The 20,558-nt window shown below is 40.2% G+C and overlaps 1 protein-coding gene across 1 annotated transcript in view; it reads left to right on the top strand.

Annotated features, from left to right (window-relative positions):
- Positions 1-19,770, top strand: part of LOC306965072 (chemokine-like protein TAFA-1) — a 42,004-nt gene extending 22,234 nt beyond the window's left edge. Inside the window, exons 3-6 of the mRNA XM_079559316.1 lie at positions 13,759-13,899; positions 16,322-16,446; positions 18,543-18,629; positions 18,739-19,770. Of these exons, the coding sequence (XP_079415442.1) occupies positions 13,759-13,899; positions 16,322-16,446; positions 18,543-18,575 (299 nt within the window). The 3' untranslated portion in view covers positions 18,576-18,629; positions 18,739-19,770. The remainder of the gene's footprint in view (positions 1-13,758; positions 13,900-16,321; positions 16,447-18,542; positions 18,630-18,738) is intronic.
- Positions 19,771-20,558: the final 788 nt, after the last annotated feature.

Here is a 20,558-nt window from a genome sequence, read left to right as displayed (position 1 = left end):
TGAATGGTTCAGTCTGCTCTATAGTGATACCTTCATACGTTAAAGGGCGATCACATCATGTTTCGCACTGACAACAAGCAGCTTGTGCATAATTGTTGCCGTGGAGCCTTTAGCGTACATGTCACATAGCCTGAAAGGTCATTTAGTGGCTGCATTTGGCTTTATTACGCAGTTTACATGTAGCAGGCGCATTGACCCCCCGCGCGGTCTGTCTACCCAGCAGAGCGCGGCTTGACACAGAGCAGCTGTTCTCCAAAGGTTCTCTCACTCCTCTCTGTCGCTGCTTCTTTTTCTTGTGTGCAGAGTTTAAGGGCTTTCATCAGTGCCGGCGATCTAAAAATATGCATTAGCAGTTCTGGACATTTGCCAGGCAGCGAAAAGGCTAGATAGAAAAGTCGGGCGCTGTGTGACATTTAAAAATAAATGACATTACACAGACAGGAGAATCGGTGTACGGCTTTGCTGGTTTTAATTTGTCTGCTTGGGCAGAAAAGTGTCACATGGAGGAACTTTGTTGATATTTGGATTGTGATTAATAAACCCAATAGCTGAAGGGCAAATTGTGTTCCATCAACAAATTCGACTATCTTTCAGTGTAGATTTAAGGTTGAGACAGACTAATATGTCCCCTGCTTTTGAGATACTGTTAAATGCTGCTGTCGGGAGCATTGGGTCATGTTGAGCTTTAGGTTCATGATCTGTTTTATTTAAATGTTTCGTTGTTGATAGAAACCAGAGTAACCTGCAAGATTTGAGATTTTACAAACTCACAAAAACTCGTCTTGTGCAACACTCATTCGTTTGAGTCCGCACCGCAGAGAGTCGGGGCCAATCGCGGTGTTGCCGTGAGTGGGTGGGTTTTCATATTTGCCAACAACGAGGATTTTAATTGACGCTTCTTAACAACGAGGCGACACCAACAAAAATGTAAGGTATTCTGCTACACATTTACAAAACACAAATTACAGTCGTAAGTCTTTGCTGCGCCTGTTATTGCTCACGGACATTGTGGCAAAACAAGCAGCAAATGCTCCATTAAAAGTCTGTCAGCTTCACAGACAGGGATTGGTCTTACAATGCCAATATTATTTGTTTTTTATAGCATAAAGCTACAGCTGCCCGGGGATAGACTGAAGTTAGGTAAACAAAAAGCACACACAAACCTCACTTTCACTCACTGTCACCTTGCCAATCAAGTATTGTGTTTTCAGTACATAAAGACATAATTTATGATTATTATTCTACTCCATTGCAATATTCTTTTCTCAACAAGCCTCTATACACCACTATAAAACCAATACCTTTTTCTAAGTCATTGCCATTGCCGACTCAAGTGTTTATTAAGTCTTTTAAAATCTGCAGTTTCTCGTTTATGAAGGCATGAGGCGGCCAATGCAAATGAAAAAAAAAAACACGACCAGAGCTGCACGCGGCTTCACTTTTTCATGCAGTTTTCATGCATCTTAAAACAACAGCCACTCTGCTCTCCAAAAAGTCATTGTGCATTTCAATAAAGCATCAGCCTTCTCTGGCCCACTGCACAGGACAAATCTTAGAGCCTCCTTGTGTGACACTCTGTCAGAGCCACCCAGCATATTTCATGAATTTTTATGATTTTATTTGTCACGGATAGTGGCAGTTTTCAGAAAAGTAACTGGGCCTTTTCTTTCAATTGTAAGATGTTTTGATTTTGGTCTAGCAGCTTGTGAAAATGCACAGAGCACAAAAGCACATGGGGAAAAAAGATACTAAGTCCACAGTTGTGCACAGTATAAAAGAAATAAACTTTGTTACATTTCTTTTTATTAAAGAAAGATTGTTTTAAACTTTTGTTATTTCTCACACCACAAACGGGCACATCATTAAAAAATAGAATACCGTAAGCCTCCTGGGATACTTGTTCTATTTTAAGGTTTTTGGGAAAATAGAAAAACACTTTGGAAACCTATAGAAATTACTTAAGCACATTATAGGTTGAGGACAGAGACAAAAGAGATATTTTTACCCATAAGTTTTATGGTACAGGATGGTGCAGAGAGAAAGGGGTGAAGAGCTGGGACTCTATGCCATTAACTGTTCGAGAGAGTAGCACCTTGCAACAGTTCAAACTTAACCTGAAGAAGTGGTTGATAGACGGTCTTTATATGTATTTTATATCGTAAATGGACTCTAAAGTAAGATGCTCATTGGCTACTGCATAAACCTGCTGTTACTTTGCATCTGTCCAGGGACTACAGATGAAAAATAGCTTGTAGCTATCTCTGGTCTGTGCAACACATTTGTTGTGCAATGTCCCTGTTAAATAAATAAATAAGATCCAACAACAAAAAACCTCCCTTTGACCAAAAAGCAATGTGGCTGTCAATTTGCAAAACTATGAGTAAGTCCCATAAGGATTTTGTACAATGTTATTGTGGAAATTTTCTTTTACATTAACTACCTTATTATTCAGCAGTGAGACCTTTTCCCACAAGGTTCTGCTTTATGAAATATGTTCCTCACTTGAACCAAAACAAAAACATATTTTTATAAAGAACGAAAAAGATCATATTAGTCCAGTGCTCAGGTCTCGGCATTGACTTTCTGTCGCTTTAGAGAACAGACTTATCTACAAGCCTCTCCATGGTCTAGCACAAAACTACATGTCTGACATGTTAGTGGTCAGTGGTCTCTTGCTGGTTCCAGAGTCAGGACTAAACACAGTGAGGGAACATTTGTTTCTCCATGAAGACGTGAAACAGGCCTCCACTCTGACAATGTTTAAACCCAGACTGAATGTGCATAAGAAAACTGAAAGTGTTTTATAGTGACTATTAATAAACTAAATGGATGAATGATATCAGTGTGAGAGTAAATGAATGGGGGTGGTCGGAGAGTCCATTGGCACAGATGCTTGCAGCTGCGTTTCTGTCGGTCTGCCCCAAAGGGCAGCCATGGCTACAAACGTAGCTTACCTCCAGCGCGTATAAGGTGAATGTAAATTGTCCCATGTAAAAGTGCTTTGTGAGCATGTCTGTGAAGGCCAGTTTAAACAAAAAGTCTCTCCTTCCTTGTTATTTATGCTGTACTGATTTGTTGCTTTTAAAATGTGTGTAATGTGTATTTTGTGTACTTTAATAAGTTCTTCATGTTCTGGTAGTCACTTTGAACTGCCTTGCTTGCGTGTAAATTGCCTTTTCATCATGCCGCATAAGCTTATCAAACTCAGTGTAAACAGGACACGGAAGCATTTAATTCGCTTTTTTCTTGACAGAATGATGTCAATAGGTGTGGCAATCAAAAAATTACATTGTTTCTATTGCTGTAATTTCTGCACGCTGCTCCTGCTTTGGTGTAAATTGGGCTAACGCAGAAGTTCGACACTGCGACATCCTTACTTGAACCTGAACACTTTTTGTCTTCTATAACTAGATAATACCGCTGGGATGTTTTTCGCAGAAGGAAAACAGGCAAAAAATAGTCACTCACTCTGACAGCACGCAGTCACATGTTCGATGCCTCTCACTGTCTTCCCTCTGCATTAATTTGACATCCTCTAATCTTGCGCGCCCATTTCCTGTCAGCTACAGAACTGCTTATAGCCCCGCTGACTTGGATGTCTGCGGCGAGGAGAGTGAGAGCCTATTACGGGTCACCTTGTTGCATTCCCATTAAAAAAGGTGACAGGCGTGCTGCTAGAACACGGACTGGCGCGGCATGGAAATCACAACCTGCCGTCTGGAGTAAATGATTTTCAAGCTGTAAAATAATTAAGTGGGCCTAATGTGGACTTTTTCCCTACTTGGAGAGATGTCACACGGTGTGGAGGAGGAGGAGCACTTATAAAGGAGAGTGTGTATGCCGAAACAAGATGTACACAGAGTGCCCACTGGCTGCCAATCACGCATCAGAAGCCCCAGGAGATGGACTGGTTACCTGCTAAATTAAGTCCCCCAGGCTTTCACTTGCCTTGTATAGGCTCATAGGCTGTTGCATTGACCTCTCCTTTCAGTCAAATGTTGTAATCACTCCAGAGGAAAGTATGCATTTTTGTTTTTTGAAGGAACTGTGTGCTTTAGTGTTTCTTTTTTGTTCCAGACTGTTGTACAATGTTAAAGCTAGTTTTTTTTCCCCCCATAACAAATACAGCATCTTAAACAGAGAGTTCATAAACATCAGCGAAGAGGTTCAATAATGGCTACGTCTCGGATCCATTATTCGCTTGTTATGCGCATATTGTTTCCTTGATTAAAGGTGCGCATTTTTAGACCTGTTTCATAATATTATTGGCCTGTTTTAAAATACTGCGTGGATAAAGAAATCCGCTTGTCTATGATGTCCAGGCCAAGGAGTCTTTTGGGGGACTTTTTTAATGTTGTTGAACTTTGTGCCAGAGCCGTATACACCCGGGTGGCGCTGTTGGGCACTAACTCTATCTTTGCTCACGACTGCTTTGCTAATCTACCTTTTGTAATTCGATGTATGAAATTTTGTACAATAGTTGCATGAAAGTGTGAGCTCTAGATCATGCAGGACTCTCTTCTCAGGGACCCATCTAATCAGACTTTTGGCATTTGAACTTCTGGCTCTATGGTATCTGCAGAGTATGTCTTTTATGTTGTTTCATGTTTTCATTGTTCATTTGCATTTTGATTTTAGGTAAAACTGCCTAAATGAAACGTTCCTCCCAAACAATGATATGTTCCTATTTAAGTATTTTCACACCTCACAGAGCAGTTGTCATCAGCATGTTACCACTCCCTCGATATTCCTGCCCACTTCCCTGTGACAACCTGCCAGACTCCCTTTAATTCACTCACAGCCAGTCACGCACCCGGGCTACTTACTGCACACTGGCACTTCTATTGAGATAAACTGACCATTTATGAAGAGAGCCGTGGCTGCTTCATCCCATTGGAAAGAAATAAGACTCGGGTCCGGCGCGGCATGAGCCACATTCATTACTAAGCGTGTAGAGTTATGTGTCTGAGGCATGCCCGGTTTGATTGCTTTGCCAATAGATGTGGGTGTTACATCGTCTACAAAACAATATTCAAATTTGAAACAGATCCAGTGACAGAATTGGTTTTATTCTTTAAGTAGAGGAAAAGAGAGCCATTCCATTAAAAAGCAAAGTACAGTTGCATTGTTGTAAACCTATGGGATAGAATTAATTGGATTTTCTTTTTGAGAAATTAATCTTTAGATGTATTTACCCTTTTTTTTTTTAGCACATGCCTCATAGAAAAAAAAATGCATTCAATTTAGTTATAACCCTCTCCAACATGCTTGCAGACTCTCTGTTATTCATTTGGTTTTGATGCACCTTGGTTGGCGACAGAGTGAGTCACTGCCTGAGCTGTAGCAGCGCGAGACAAAGGCTGCTGTCATCTGTGCAGATGACTGTATTATAGCTCGGGGCTTTGAAGTACATTATATACTGACTTTGTGAAAGAAAGAACAAAAACAATGTGGCTGTGAGAAGATGCACCCATTAAGCCGCATGCGTCTGGCCTGGACAACAGTGTGGCGTTGGGAAGAGTCTCTTCTCACAGCAAGGAGGTTCACGGTTTCCAGTGGCATCTACATGTTGTCCAAGTGTGCATAGGTTTCTTCGAGTACAGTTCAAGTGTCCCCTATCCCTCGAACACCAGGCCATACCACATTGAGAATGTGCAATCTCATCTGCTCTTGGAATCAGAGAAGTATCTGAATGGGTGATCGTGTTGGAATACCAGGACCAGATAGTTTTCAAGTGGTTGAAGACGCAGATGATGCTGATTGGCAGCCCAGTTTCTGTTAATCTACCCCGGGTAGCTGTGGCTACATATATAGCTTGCCATCACAGAGTGTGAGAAGGGAATGAATAATGCATGAGATTGCACAGCGACTTTGATCTAGCAAAAGCTCTTTATAAGACAAATTCACAAATATGTTGAAAATCCATTTGATCTCTGCACATTTATACAACTTATAGTATATGTATTACAAACACAATATACAAAATCACAAAAAGGAAATGCTGTAAATCATCTTAATAAGTTCAGTCAGATCTTCCACCTAATTTGAAAAGAACCCAACATTTCAGCTACAGTCAATGTGCAAAGTGCCTCATAATAGAACAGGCGTTGCAGGGCAGTCATAAAGTCATTTTGGAGTGTCCACAGGGACAGTTTTATTGTAACCTCTGACCACCGCCTCATTACACCTGCATCACTCTGCCGCCCAGCTGTGCACTATTAAAGAGCTATTAGGGAAAAGTGAGGACATGACACACTGCAATCTTAAAGTACAGGGCTTAACTATGAAGTGCTGCTAGTTCTTCAAATCATTCAAGAAAAGGAAAGGCTGTCATTTATTACAATGCAAACCTACAAAAGGGTTTATAGTCAAAAGGCTGTACAGATATTTATACGCAAACAGTTGTTGAATGCAAACACAAATAGCTTGCTTATCATATAATAAGCAGTATGTTTTTACTTGACTGCCCTATCAGTGTTACTATCATACAGTTTTAAAGTGGAACAGCGTGCACAATTCTTTGTTTAGATTTCATAAAGAGTAAAGATTGAATGTTTGTTTCTTACCACAGAACTTCAAAAATGAAACCAAACGTCTATTGAGAGAAGGCGTGCATCTATAAATATTTCATTTTTACACATTTGCATTTTATCCAAACCTATATGCTGGGTTGTGCGGGTGTGACATGATCCCGTTGTTTTTGTGACAGCATCTGTTTCAAAGGCTCAGTAATGAAGAGGCCGCAGCCGTGCACCGGGTACAGCTCCGACCTCTGACCTCAAGAACAGCAATTTCTGTGCGACCCCTATTCCCTGTCAATCAAAATGTTGAGGTCGAGAGATCACATTCACACAATCACGGGGTCATACAATGGAGTACTTGAAATTCTGAGGTCTATCAAATTTATATGGATTTTGGTCCTGGTTTAGTTCCTGGTTCAGCAACTGGTTTATCTCAGTGTCTTGGATGAGCCCTGGTTGAGTCGCAGTCCTGGATATTTAGCACTGATTTTAACGTCGTTCTTGTTTGGTGTGGTTCCTAAAAATACCATCTGTCACTAAACAAATACTGGACTAACCTGGGCTACACATACCATCACACACGCACCTTGAAGTTGGGCCTTGTTTTTCTTTTAGCCTCTGATTATAGAGAAAATGGAAATGGCAAAAACAATTATACCCTTGCATGGCTTTACCCCTTTACCTGATGAGAGCGTTCATTTGCAGCCATGTTCCTCCGCTGCTCTCTCTGAAATATTCATCAGGAAAAGATGGGGCCACAGAGCGTACAGCGTGTAGTACTCAGACTGAAGCCACGGGTGAACTCCAACAGTGCCTGTCACTGCTGCACAGTCTTTGTCTAAAAACCCTGCACAGCTCGCATGGCAGAGGGAAACTACCAAACCTAATTGCATTTTCACCCCTTGTATAATAAGGACTGGTTAGTGTCAAGAGGCTCTTTGAATCTAGGGCTGCATGATTTGGGGGGAAAAATGTGAACAAATGTACTTGTGATTGATTTGACAGATACGTATTCATTTGGAGCCTGTGTTAAAAATCAAAAATCAGTTCATTTTGACGTTATCCAATAGAGAAGACCCAAATATGAGCCGCTGAACTAAATAAGAATCACAGGCTTTTCAGAACATGTTTTGTGGAGGTCTACATAATGGTTCTTAAAGCACTACTAAGTAACTCATGCCCCTAGAGGCCATAAGCACCACTGCAGGTGTCGTAGCATGTTACGTTTTTTTTACTCATTAATTGTCCGTGAGAGTAAATATTGTGCAGAGGGATATTGTACATCCAGTTCCAGTATTCCATCCATTTTTTCACTCAAACTTGGCTGTGAATACTGTTTGAGTGATGCAGTCAGCTTTGTCCATTAGCCTGTTAGCTTCTTCCTTGGGAATCCATTAGTGTGTATTGCAACTCTGACCCTGAGGCAGAGAAGTTGCAGTTGACATCAGGGGGTGATGAAAGCCCCCAATCATCCCAATAACAAGTGGGATGATAGTCTCTCCAGAGAGACAATGGAAAGGATTTATTAAGGTAAACAAGTTACTTAGTACTGCTTTAACTGAGACTCTTCTATAAGCAGCAAGTGACAAGCCGTGGCCCAGACTAAAATATACATTTATCCACATTTTATTCTGGCAAAGGCCCGTTATCCATTGAAAATAACCCACCAGGGGTTCCCACTTTTTCCCACTTTTCAGGCCACTACCCCCAAAATCACTCAACCAACAAAATGTAAATAGCATTTATTATAATTAAGGTGCAAAACATTTAACATCTGGTTTAATGATATCAGTTTGGATGCTGTATTTTATATTCGGCTTAATTTCAGTAAAATATGGTATTTTAAATCAAAATTATAAAAAAAATTTATGTTGAATGAAATGGTCTAAACTACAGAGGTAGAAATTTCACATAGAACATTGTGTTTTATACCACCTAAATAATTGCAGCCTTTGCAAATGGTTCATCTCCTATTCACACAGAATACAAGTCACAGTAATACAATGTCCTCAGCTGAAAACAGAATATCCTGACTCTGTGGGGTCTCATTAGGTACAAAACCTGCCAAGTTGCCTGTGACCTCCAAAAGCTTGTTTGAAATGCACTTCAGCTGTAATTTTTAGTCTTCTCTCAAATGCTAACACAATTTAAAATGCCCACATCAACCTGAATGCTGATTTTACAAAAGTATGTTCAAACTCTTATTGCAATATTTGTCAGAAGAAACCCCTACTTCTGGTTTCCAAATATAGACCAATATCGCCTGTCTGCTATCAAGTTAATTCTGTCGAGTTGTGTGTTTTTAATAGATCAAAGAGGAAATCTGGGGCTGTCTTATGCAATTAAGCCGACGCATTAAGAAGAACGAACCCCTGTGGGCTGTTGTTTCCAAATGATGCCCCACTGCTCTCACTGGTACATCACGATTAGCTCTGCGCAGTCCTGCCCTTTGTTGAGCACATCTGACAGCGAACAACATTGCTCCAAGAACACGATACGGTCAGGCTTTTGTTCAGACGGCCTCGTTTTACAGCACTATGATTTTCGAAACATTTCCCAAAGAAGCTGTAAATAGAAATGACATTACCTTTGACTTAGTTCTGTCCAATTAACACATCAGCTCAAGAAACGCATGTTTGTAGGAGCCTGTGGGAGAACACCTGTATTCCCTATTTAAAGTTCATGTAATTCTCTCTAGGCCATGTGAGCACCTTTAACACATAAGAGAGATACTCGACTGTTCTAGCACCTGGAGGGGTCATATATTTGAATGTGTCCGCCTAATCCCTGACAGCAGCTTCCCCAAACATAACCAGTCTCTTTTATCTCCCCATATGCGCACTGACATTTGCTGATTATAAGCTACTTTATGGCTTAGTTCGGCTGCACTTTGAAATTATATGCTAAATTCCCTACATTTTTGTCTAAAGCCGTCTTTATTAGGGTGTCCCGCGTTGTTTTTTTCGATGTAAATGTGTTAAAATTGAATTATTCATCTAACCGTTGTTTAAATTTTACATTTCGCACAGCAGACCTCATTTTCCACTCGAGCGGAAAAATTATATGATATGATTATGATTAATGAGCGGGTTTTTTTTTTTTTTTCTCCAATGTGAGTTTTTTTTCTCTATCCTAACATGGTATAACACTGTCTTCAGAGGCTGCTCTCTAAACCCACCATATTTAAATATGCAAATGATACAACCACGCCAAAGCTCACATAAGACACGTTTCATTTTGAAGCACTACCTTGAATGTCAGTTCCGACAATATAAAATAAAAGATGCAGAATCTCCAGACGTCCCCACAACGAACAGTGGAGGTTATGCATTTCAAAATATGAGTAACATAAGCTCCCACTTGTTTAAAATGTCACCGGAGTTCCACAATTGTGTCTTTTGATTTCAGTTCAAGCGATCTTTAAAGGGATAATTCAGGATTTTTGACATAGGGCCTCATTTCCTATGTCCATGGTGACGAGTAGCCTGCATTAAAAACTTCTCCAAAATCCTCGGGTAGTCCTCCAAACGTTGACATATCTGATTTGTAGAAAGCTTCTTTGTGAATTCCACCTGTAGTACTGCCAGCCACAGGTAGACAAACTGCTGTAGATCTGGTAACCTTGCAGATCACTCCGCTGTAGCTTACAACCAGGAAGCTGATGCTGCTCAAATATAAGTTGTTTTAAATTGAAAATGGTCATATTTCAAAAATGATTCAGTCAACACAGACATTTGTATGAGTAGTCTGGTGTTCTAAGTGATTCGCCTCAGGTGCACTGAGCTTAGGTCAGACTGTTTTTAATGCAGGCTTCTAGTTACCATAGACATGCGCTAGCCTAGCCTAGCACCATTAAACTCTTCAAATATAAGGACTGCATGAACTTAAAGCATGTTGGGTTTTTTTACTCATTAATTGTCCGTGAGAGTAAATACTACGCTGACAGGAAAGACAAAGGGAGAGAGGGATATTGTACATCCAGTTATACAATGGAGATAATTTTTTTTAACTCAAACTTGGCTACAAATACTGTTTAAGGTGCTAGCCCACAGTTAGCTTTGCCCGTTAGCCTGTTAGCTTCTTCATCATGATTCTATTAGTGTGTGTATTGGGCCTCTGACCTGTAGGCAGGGAAGCTCCAATTGTGGTTTTCTGGCCTGAGACACCAGGGGGAGATGAAAGACCCCCCCTAATCATCCCATTAACACTTGTAATACTCCCAGAGGGACAAGAAAGGATTTTTTTTAAGGTAAACAAGTAACTCAGCACTGCTTTAAGTCACCTAATACTGACAATGAGCACCTGACAGTTTATAATTATATTTTTACCATGATGATCCATGAAGCGCTCCCCATCTCTCTTTTTGATTTTAAAATCTTTTGTCATTTTAAAACGTGATACAAAGGCATTTAGGTAATTAATAATCTTTCACTCGTATGAAGCCATTAAACAGTTCTGACAAGTGCGAGACATGATGAGTGACCACACACTTAACCGTGAGGTCAGGACCATCAGGACTCAAATAAACAGGGCCGTCCTTTCTTCTGTCTGCAGTAAGCAGGACACAAATAAATGCGGGTGGAATCCTGGTTTCAAAGGCGCCACAGGAGCCGGTTGGAAGCTTCAGCACTAGCCAGTGGTAGAGCGCTGGAGCTGTGAGGAGCACCAGTGTCGCCACAGTAGTGCCACTCAAATCGCAAGCAACAATCTTATTTCTTGTTTGATGCATACAATATGAAGTTTTGGAGAGTAATGTTAATGGGCCACACCCTCTCACACTCAGGGAGAGTGCTTGAACTAAAATTCCTCATGCGTCCCAAGCTTAGGAGTAATTTTATGTTCTTCTCAGTACAGTACTTTGAATACCCTGTGTACAAACTGTGCTCTACAAATATATATGTACCTTGCCTGTTTTACTAAATGCTAATTATGTATAGCAATTTATATTCATCCCATGAAAAAATAAAGTCAAACAAAGATCTGGCATTTTTCTGTTAAATCACATTCATAGCAATATACAGATGCAGCAGCCAGGAACCACACACTTGCCTTTTCCTTCATCGTCCTCTTTGATCAAGTGCCACGCTGATGGGCGTTTGTAATTGTCAGCTAATGTGGCGCATGTACAGCTCTCGTGTCTGAGAGAGTGAATTCTGTGGGAGGGAGAGAGGCCAGGAGGTCTTTTTGGGTGGAGGGTTGTTCCAGGTCGTCCCGTCAGTAGTCGTTGATAAATGCACAGCGGAGCTCTCTGCTGATCATATAACCCCGAAGCGGGCACATCCTCTTGTTAAATAGATGTATTATTTCAACTTGGCCCTCGCATACATCTCTCTATCATTATGTATTCAACAGGCTCCAGGCGCCATCTTTTATGAAAATACAGCGGACTGCAGAAACTGTAGCTCTTTTAATAATGTCAATATCATGAATTCACAATTGTTGAATATAGGTGCACATACAACTCGGAGCATTAGTACATCACTGTAATAATTCATTGCATAGCTCTGTTTGCCCCAATGCAGAAACAGGCAGTTTACTCTCCCGATTTCATATTTTCATTGTATATTTTTGGGGAGACAAAGGAGCATTAGGTCAGTGAGATCAATTCAAACTAAATCATAAGATAAGATAAACCTTTATTGATCTCACAGTGGAGAAATTAACTTGTTACATTCAGCTCTCAAAAAAGGTGTACAAAATAGACAGGAAATGTGCAAACAATTAAATTGTAAATAGAGGTGTCTTATATACAATGACTACAAAAGCTTTAGGGGCAAAACGTATAAACAATAAAAAGTATAAAATAAACAGATCAGAAAAAATGTCAGCATTGGCCGTGCAAGGTTTACAGACATAGTGCAAGTGGTTGACACAGTGACGCAGATAAAATATAACAAAACCTTTATGTTTCCCTAAATATTGTTGCAACAGCCTGTACATGGACTATGACCAAAAAAAAGAAAAAGATATCACAGGTCAGGTCTGATTGCGTTCCACAAGATCACACAGAGTCTGGCAGCGATTACCTTGTGACGGTGACGATTTCAAACATCTGTACATGTCTATGTGTTTTGTGTAACTCCCCACTGCTAGATGTTGTGGGACACTTTTAGATCCAGCTACATGTTTTGTATCAAAACCACAAGCATTGAGTTAGGAAAATCAAGTTAGTTCAAGTGATTTAACTTATATTCTTCATTTTCTACTTAATGCATTGGTCACCTTTGTTGCAAAGTAATAAACCTCAGGTCCTCTGTAGAGAACATAGTGTGCCTTTGTTTCCATGTTCAAAACTGAGTGATTCTTGTATTAGTCTAGCAGTTCATATATGACTCTATTTTCAAATGATAATGCTTATGACACGTTTTTTAAGTGTGCACTATGTTCTAAATCGGCGTGGGGAACTGTTTTCACATCACGGGCCAAATACATTTTTATAAAGTACTCCAAGGGCCTGACAATTTAGTGACATAGCATTCATACAACACTGCGGTTGGACTGATAGTATGGAGGATCATCATTTCTATGGCAGACTCACATAATGCGATGGCTGAAATAGTTTATCTTTGTTGAGGCGTCTGATGTCAGCTGACAGTGACGATGCTGCTACTTGAAGCTGGTTTTCCAAGTTTCTTGTGAAAGCTGCTTACTGGGCACCCAAACTCCGACGAAGAGCATTCATTTGATCCAAACGCATTTGTTTCGAGGTGTAATGGCGCTGGAGATTGGCCTTCTTCATCACTGCCAGCCCCCTCTCGCCACATATACTAGGCACACTGGCTTACCTTTCACTTCGACAAAGGAGAAATCATTCGTCCAATTTTTCTTGGAATAAGATCCACCTTCCTTTTCTTAGCGGTCGCCATGATGCAGCATTTGTTAATCAAGTCACTGCCGCGCGATATGTCAAGTTAAATCACATGACCCTGTTCTATACTATATTAAATATGAAAAATGCCTTGGGGGCTTGGTCAAATGGTCTCGGAGGTTCCCCACCCCTGATCGAAGTCTTGTCTTCAAAACATAAATCTAAAAAAATCTAAAATGTCATATTATCCGACAAACGACCACACCCGCTGCAGACAGTCGTGGTTGGAGGAGGCTCTGATTGATTGAAGTATGCTATGCTTTACCCGTCTCTGTGTACATGAATGTTAAGTGGTGTTTACTGTCTGCCTTGTTAGAATATGCCTCAGCAGGTGAACTTGATGCAATTTGTTGTGTGTTCTTTTCACAGAGGGGGGCACATGCGAGGTAATTGCGGCTCACAGATGTTGTAACAAGAATCGAATTGAAGAACGCTCACAGACAGTCAAGTGCTCCTGTCTGCCCGGGAAAGTAGCGGGGACCACAAGAAACAGACCATCGTGCGTCGACGGTGAGCTCCGTTGCTGTTTTTTAGACTCCGATGTAACTGTATGGGCGATTCACTCACTATTATAGAGATATGTCATTTTGGAATTTGCGTCCCAAGATATGTTATTATTATAGACTTGTGTTTTGGTTCTCAAGATCCAATCTCTTAGGGTTGCCAGATTCTACGGGGGAAAAAAACAGTTTAGCATAGACCTACGACACCCATCACGCCGCTAAGAGTTCATATTGTAACCGCATCAGGAAAATGCCATGTTTCGTAGAGCTTTGCCTGACTTAAAGTTACCCCGAGAAGCAATGTCTTGTCCCAGATAAGATTAATATAACCCAAGATAATGTCACATTCGCACAGTGACAGACTGAATATCTACAGGGGGAAAGCGCTTTGCTCTAGTCAAACATGGCAGCTGAATGTAAGAACGCCACAGGGTAAGAATCAAGAATAACTGATAAACATGTAGAAGGAAAGAGCAGCCGACAAAAATGGCTCCTGATTACATAGGTCAAACCCGTTATTCAAAGCTTGACAAATATCACCGGTACGGCTTCTATCTCTTGCATTGAACAGATTTGACTCTTTGTAAAACGCATATTGGCTTTAGCAGAAGCCTTTCACCTGCGGCTTTTATCTTGAGCCCTTTTGCAAATATTTCTACAATCTGGGTGCGGAGCACGAGAGGGGGCAGAAGTCTCTCAATGTCAGCTCTAAAAGATTATTTTTTTTCCTGCGTCACACATTACCAGCCATTTCTGTCTACTTACCCTGTATTTAAGGCAATTTTCGCTCCTGAAGGCACCAGTGTGGTCCACATTAAAGTCAAGTCACAGTCACACCTACCAATCCACTCACTCGTTGAAAAGCCTCGGTTCCAGTCCTATGAGGTCTGACTAATAGGTCAAAGTATAGTCCTACAAGCACTCAACCGCCCACCTTTCCTGCTCCTTCTGACTCCTTCTCAACTTTTTTAAATGTTTCACGAATATTATTTTAAAGATGCCATGAATGACGGCCATAGCTGTAAATCTATTAGAATCTACTTTGAACTTTAACTAACCAGGGCAAAATCCAGTCAAATAGTTTTTGTACAGCCCAATATCACAACCGAAGTTGCCTCACGAGGCTGCACAAATATTACTGATTTACTAATAGGAAAATGTAAAATGGATAGTTGCCCCATCCTTAGACCCTCCTTTACAATGAGGAACTACTCAAAAAATCCAGAATGAAAAAAGAGAAACTTCCAGATGAACCACATTGAAGGAGAGATCCAATTTCCTTGGATGGGTAGACTATAGCTGGTCCTTAGCGGATGGTCCACAGTTTTCAGGTAAGGCTAACTCACAGTTCAAACTAAAGCAGGTCTAAACCAGAACTAAACTATGTCATTGTCCACTTTATTTCTTTACTTCACAAGCTCACAGGCTTACCACCTTAAGAACATAGCAAGAGTCTGCCTCTTTCTCTCTCAGGCCAACACGGAGATGCTGATGCACGCTTTTATCACCAGTCATATCGACTACTTTAATGCCCTGCTTTCTTGTCTTCCCAATAAGAATATTTCAGGTTTACAACTTTTTCAAAATTCAGCAGCTCGTGTCCTGACATAGACCAGTTAATGTTTTTTTAAATATCTTATCTTTCAGAACTGCTTTTACCTTATGTACCTTTTTGGCCCCTATTTATTCCTTAAGTCTTTTCAGTGTAACGGCCTTGACCTCTGGAACAGCCTGTCGGAGGAGCTCAGGGCCGCAGAGAACGTTCAGGGTTTTAAGAGCAGGCTCAAGACCCACCTTTTTAGTTTAGCTTTTAACCCATATTTATTTTGGATGGAGGTGTGGTGTCTCTGGATGCCTTGTGTTGGTCTGAATCTGAATCTGAAATAAAGACTGATCAATTGATATGCTGAGTTTGACATTAATTGTATGCCTACTGTCTAACAACAATTAGCATTTAGCCTACAGCCACTGTTATTGATATGTAAATGTATGATATGAATATTGAAGAGTTCATTTGCAAAAACAGATGTGCCATTAAAAAAACTCAACGTATTCTTGCAAATTTCTCTTTACATACAGTAGCAGTGTTTTTCATTACCAGGTCTGTTGCAGTGCCATGGAAATATGTATATTATTATTCTGAAAAACATTCAAAACGGAGCTATAAAAAGTATATTATTTGAAACAAGCTAATTCATATTCAGATCTTTGGAAGTGCACTGTAAGGGGGTCTGCACCACGCTGGACTTTGGGGCTGCTTTAAACCGTGGCTGATCCAAGGATTAAACAACGGCCAAACCTGAACTGAAATAGATGTCAACATGTTCCGGATGACCCCCCCTCTTCCATTTTTTAATCGTCTTTGGCCTTTAGTCCAGGTGAATTCTAACACACTGTTATTTTTCTGTTCTGGTATTTTCTGCCTGTAGCGTCCATAGTAATTGGGAAGTGGTGGTGCGAGATGGAGCCTTGCCTGGAGGGAGAGGAATGCAAGACGCTGCCTGACAACTCGGGCTGGATGTGCTACGCCGGCAACAAGATCAAAACCACAAGGGTAAGATAACCTCACTTGACCGAAGGGAAACAAGATATCATAGCCGAACAGTGGGCGGGAAATGCACAGCGCTGCGACACTGACTGTGGCATCGACAACAACCGCTGTTTCTGCTATCTGAACTGACTCAACACTTGTTACTGCAAAAAGTGGATCTCTATATGAGTTCAAATGGCTTAAATTTCACACAGAAAGATTTAACTCGATACTGAACATGTTAAAGATGGGAACATTTAAGACTGAGTAGGAAATACTGGTGGGAACTAGCATCTAGCAACATGTCAACACATTTTTTATTGGCACTTGGCAGAACTGTGCTTTAATTCGCCTTTAAGCAGTGCCTTTACACTCGCTCACACATCTGGCAAAAACAAAGTGAAAAGTTATACAGGTATAGCTCACTTGGATAAATCTGGTCTTTTTATACAAGAGTAGTCAGATTGAAACAGCACATTTCACTTTCTTCTCCCATGACACTTTTCTGTGTTTGCATGTTCTCTTTGTGTCTGAATGGAATAGATACAGACTCTGCAATTGGCCATATATGGTCATGTTTGAAAACAGTAAAATCTAAACTTTCTCTAATTATTTAAAAATCTACTTTATCAAACACTGAATTATGAACATAGTTTTGTACTAAATAAAGATACAAAGACATGGAGAGGAGCAAAGTGGTTCAACAGCCCATAAATACATAAATAACAGAGAATGCTAACATGATACTACATGTAGATCGCTACAACTGCCGTTTTTTCGCTTCTACTGAACAATCTGCTGTGAATAAACATCCATATGGACCCGATTTAGACTTGACATTATTTGTATGTGATAAATAATTTTATATTTCGCCAGAATATTGCTAAAAAGAGTGGAAAAACTGTGTTTCCCAAAGGATTCTATTTTCCCCCTGGGCGAAGCCACGCCCCCTTCTATGACGCCTGTATCTATTACTCCAGGTGCTCCAGTTTCCCCTATCAGCCCAAAACATACACACTAGTTTAATCCTCCGGTTAGGTGATTCTGATGTTAAAGGGACATTTCAGGATTTTTGACACAGGGCCTCATTTCCTAGTTATCCAGAGTGTTGTTGATTTCTGGAGATGTTTTTAATTCATGCAGTTCTTATATTTGAAGAGTTTTGTGGCGCTAGGCTAGTGCAAGGCTAGCACCTTTCTATGGCATCAGCTACACTGCATTAAAAACAGTCTGACCTGCTCCACAGTGCACCTGAGGCAAATCACTTATAACGCCAGACTAATAAAACAGGTTTTCCCAATGACACCTGATTAGGGTCATAATAGGTTGCGTTCACGTTATAACATTCTAGTTCAGTTGGAGGGCAAGCGCCAATACACCTCTATGGGAGAGAAACAGTTTTTGAAAGAAATGTCCAAATGATTTCTCTGATCATTATTTGATAGTGATTGGATTCATAAACTTGACATATGAATGTTATGGCTGAAAGTTCTTTCTACCGGCCAACATCAAACACACACACAACAATATTGTCTCTACTATAACCAGACATGTGTTCATATGTGCTGGAAGAGATGACTTTGAACTTTTCGACAGTTTTTCTTTCATGTGAGTTGGCCCAGGAATTACAGAGATATTAGCAATGATTTTAAGACTAGAAGCTGTTTCCCTCCACCTCAATTTTAAAATACAGGCTCTTTAGTGGATTGCGATGTCACGTGAATGCAACCTGTTTAAAGTTAGTTGTGGTCCAAACTCATTCCTAACATACAGTATTTGTAGCGTCCTAATTCTTCATATGGACGAGTTTATCGCCGCATTTCACAACTTGCAGGGTCACTTCTCAGGGTCACTTTCACAGAAATGCTAGAAAATTAGCCTGCATGTTCATAAAATTGTTCCCACTGCTTTATAATTCAAGGCACAAATGCCTGAGTTTGCCATACACTAAAGGAGGACAAATTTCCTTCCATTGCAAAAAAGCAAACTCTTATAAACTCTTTAAGTACAAAGTCAAATAAACTAAGGGAAAATAAGTAAATATTTTGAATGTTATCAATTTTAACTTGTTGCTTAGCAGTAAGTACGCACTAATCTAACTTCCCAATTTTTCTCCTCAGAATTCACAGCCATACCCTACATCGACATATTAGCACACTGGGAACGAGACGCTTGTGAACACCTCTGATGCAAGGATTCATTTGCAGGTCAGCTGGATCTTCTTATACGAATTTCATACCTTACACTTTTTTTTCCACTGTGAAAATGTATGAAAATGTTATTATCTCTCTGTTTTTTTTCCCTTCTAATTTTCAGCGCCGTCACCGGGCCAATTATCACAAGACAATGAACTTCTTGTTGCTCTAAAGAAATGTGAAGACTTGTCAGATTAAAGTGTTAGAAAAACATGTAGAATATATAAAGACGGAGACGGAGCTCAAGGCTGTGGAATTTCACTGATGCTCCAAGCTGCCTGCAGGGGAGCTCCATCAAAACTCAGTAATGAATATATTTTCATCATTCTGTTTTTGGCAACTTTGTGACAGAACGGGATGGGATACGTCTGCGTGTCCAGATTAATATCGAGAAAAAAAATACATAATCTGACGTCAACTGCCTTTCGGAGACGTCAGTGTGGAAATGAAGGAAAGTGGAAGAAACCGAGCAGTCACAAAAACACCAATGAAGAGAGACACTCCTCAGGTTTTGAAGATTATGGGTGGAAAATATTGTATATAGACTTTTTTTCTGTTCATATTTGTAGCCATCAATTCCAATGTGGTGGTTAGAAATGATCATGCCAGTTCCTAAATGCAATCTCGACCTCTCTTGTCCCTGCGTATGACACAAGATGCGAGTGTGAAGAGTTGGCATAAATAAAAAAACAAACAAACAAACAAAACACTCTGGTCACTGTATGTAAGATACTACTTGCCTTGATCACCAATGAAAGTGGCTGTGCCGGTCGACCACCCTGAAAATGTCACCAAAAAATGTGAATCTGTGGGTTGTTTTTTTGATACTTGAAAAGCCTTATTTGTGTCTAGTATTATTCAGTGATGATAGTGAGCAAATTGAGCCATCTATGATATGTGCTGGAGTTTCAATAAAATCATTGGGTCTGACAGTGGTATGTGAATCTTTGGGGGAAAAAACTGCACAACTACTATTACTACGACTGCTATGAGACCTACGTTTATGCTACTGTCCTTATCATTGGCTGATTGTAGTTTATGCAGAAACTCTAAACCCATACATACATGACTTTGATATTGATCCCAAAGAGTTGCCATAATTGCTAGACCTGTCAATCAAGAAAACAATTAATCAGTAATTAGGTCATTTCACTAAAGAATTCTAAGTGATTGGTGTGGAGGGAACTTCATGAAGGTCTGTCTACTTTACTTTGGGCCATCGAGGTGGCACAGTGGTTGGCTTTCTTACCTCACAGCAAGAAGGTTGCGGGTTCAACATGTACAAAAAGCCCATGGCCACAGTGTGACATGGCGTGTTTACATGCATTTGTCTCATGTGTGTGTTTATTAACGTGCACTGTCCCGAGTCCCGACCAGATAAGCAAATAAATAGACTGTTGACTGTTGTGTATGGGCAGCATTGATTTATTGTCCATGAACAGAAAGCAGTTCTTATTCTTATAAATGTGCAAAATGAAAGAAAGAAAAGAAAAGAAAAGAGAAGAAAAGAAAAGAAAAAAAAATCACCACCTGCACACAAAAGAAGTCCATGTGATAAATTGCCTGGTGCTTTTGTCGCTCTATGCACCAAACCTGCTGCGGCTCAGTGGGAGAGTGGTCCATTCAATCAGCCTCCTTTATGTGTTATGTTGTACTTTCATAAGAATTATCCAACTATCAAACCTAAGAATGGTGATTAATGTTATTACTAAAGCTCCATGAGGTGGGACAATTTATGGTTCTTCTATATCCGTCGTTGTGATGCGAGAATACAGCATTGGAAAAAACATATTGAAATACTTCGATGGCATAAATAATAAGGAGACTGCTTTTTACACAGTTGCCATCGCTCATGCCTTTGGTGACACACTCACACTCAGTCATGGACAAAACTTTATTTTATTCTTTTTTTTTCACTTACAGTTGGTGTTGTTACTATCA

The sequence above is a fragment of the Gobius niger genome (genome assembly GCF_951799975.1).
Source record: "Gobius niger genome assembly, chromosome: 6".
NCBI lineage: Eukaryota > Metazoa > Chordata > Actinopteri > Gobiiformes > Gobiidae > Gobius > Gobius niger.
Note: the sequence above shows the minus strand (reverse complement) of the source record. Positions and strands in the feature narration are given on the sequence as shown.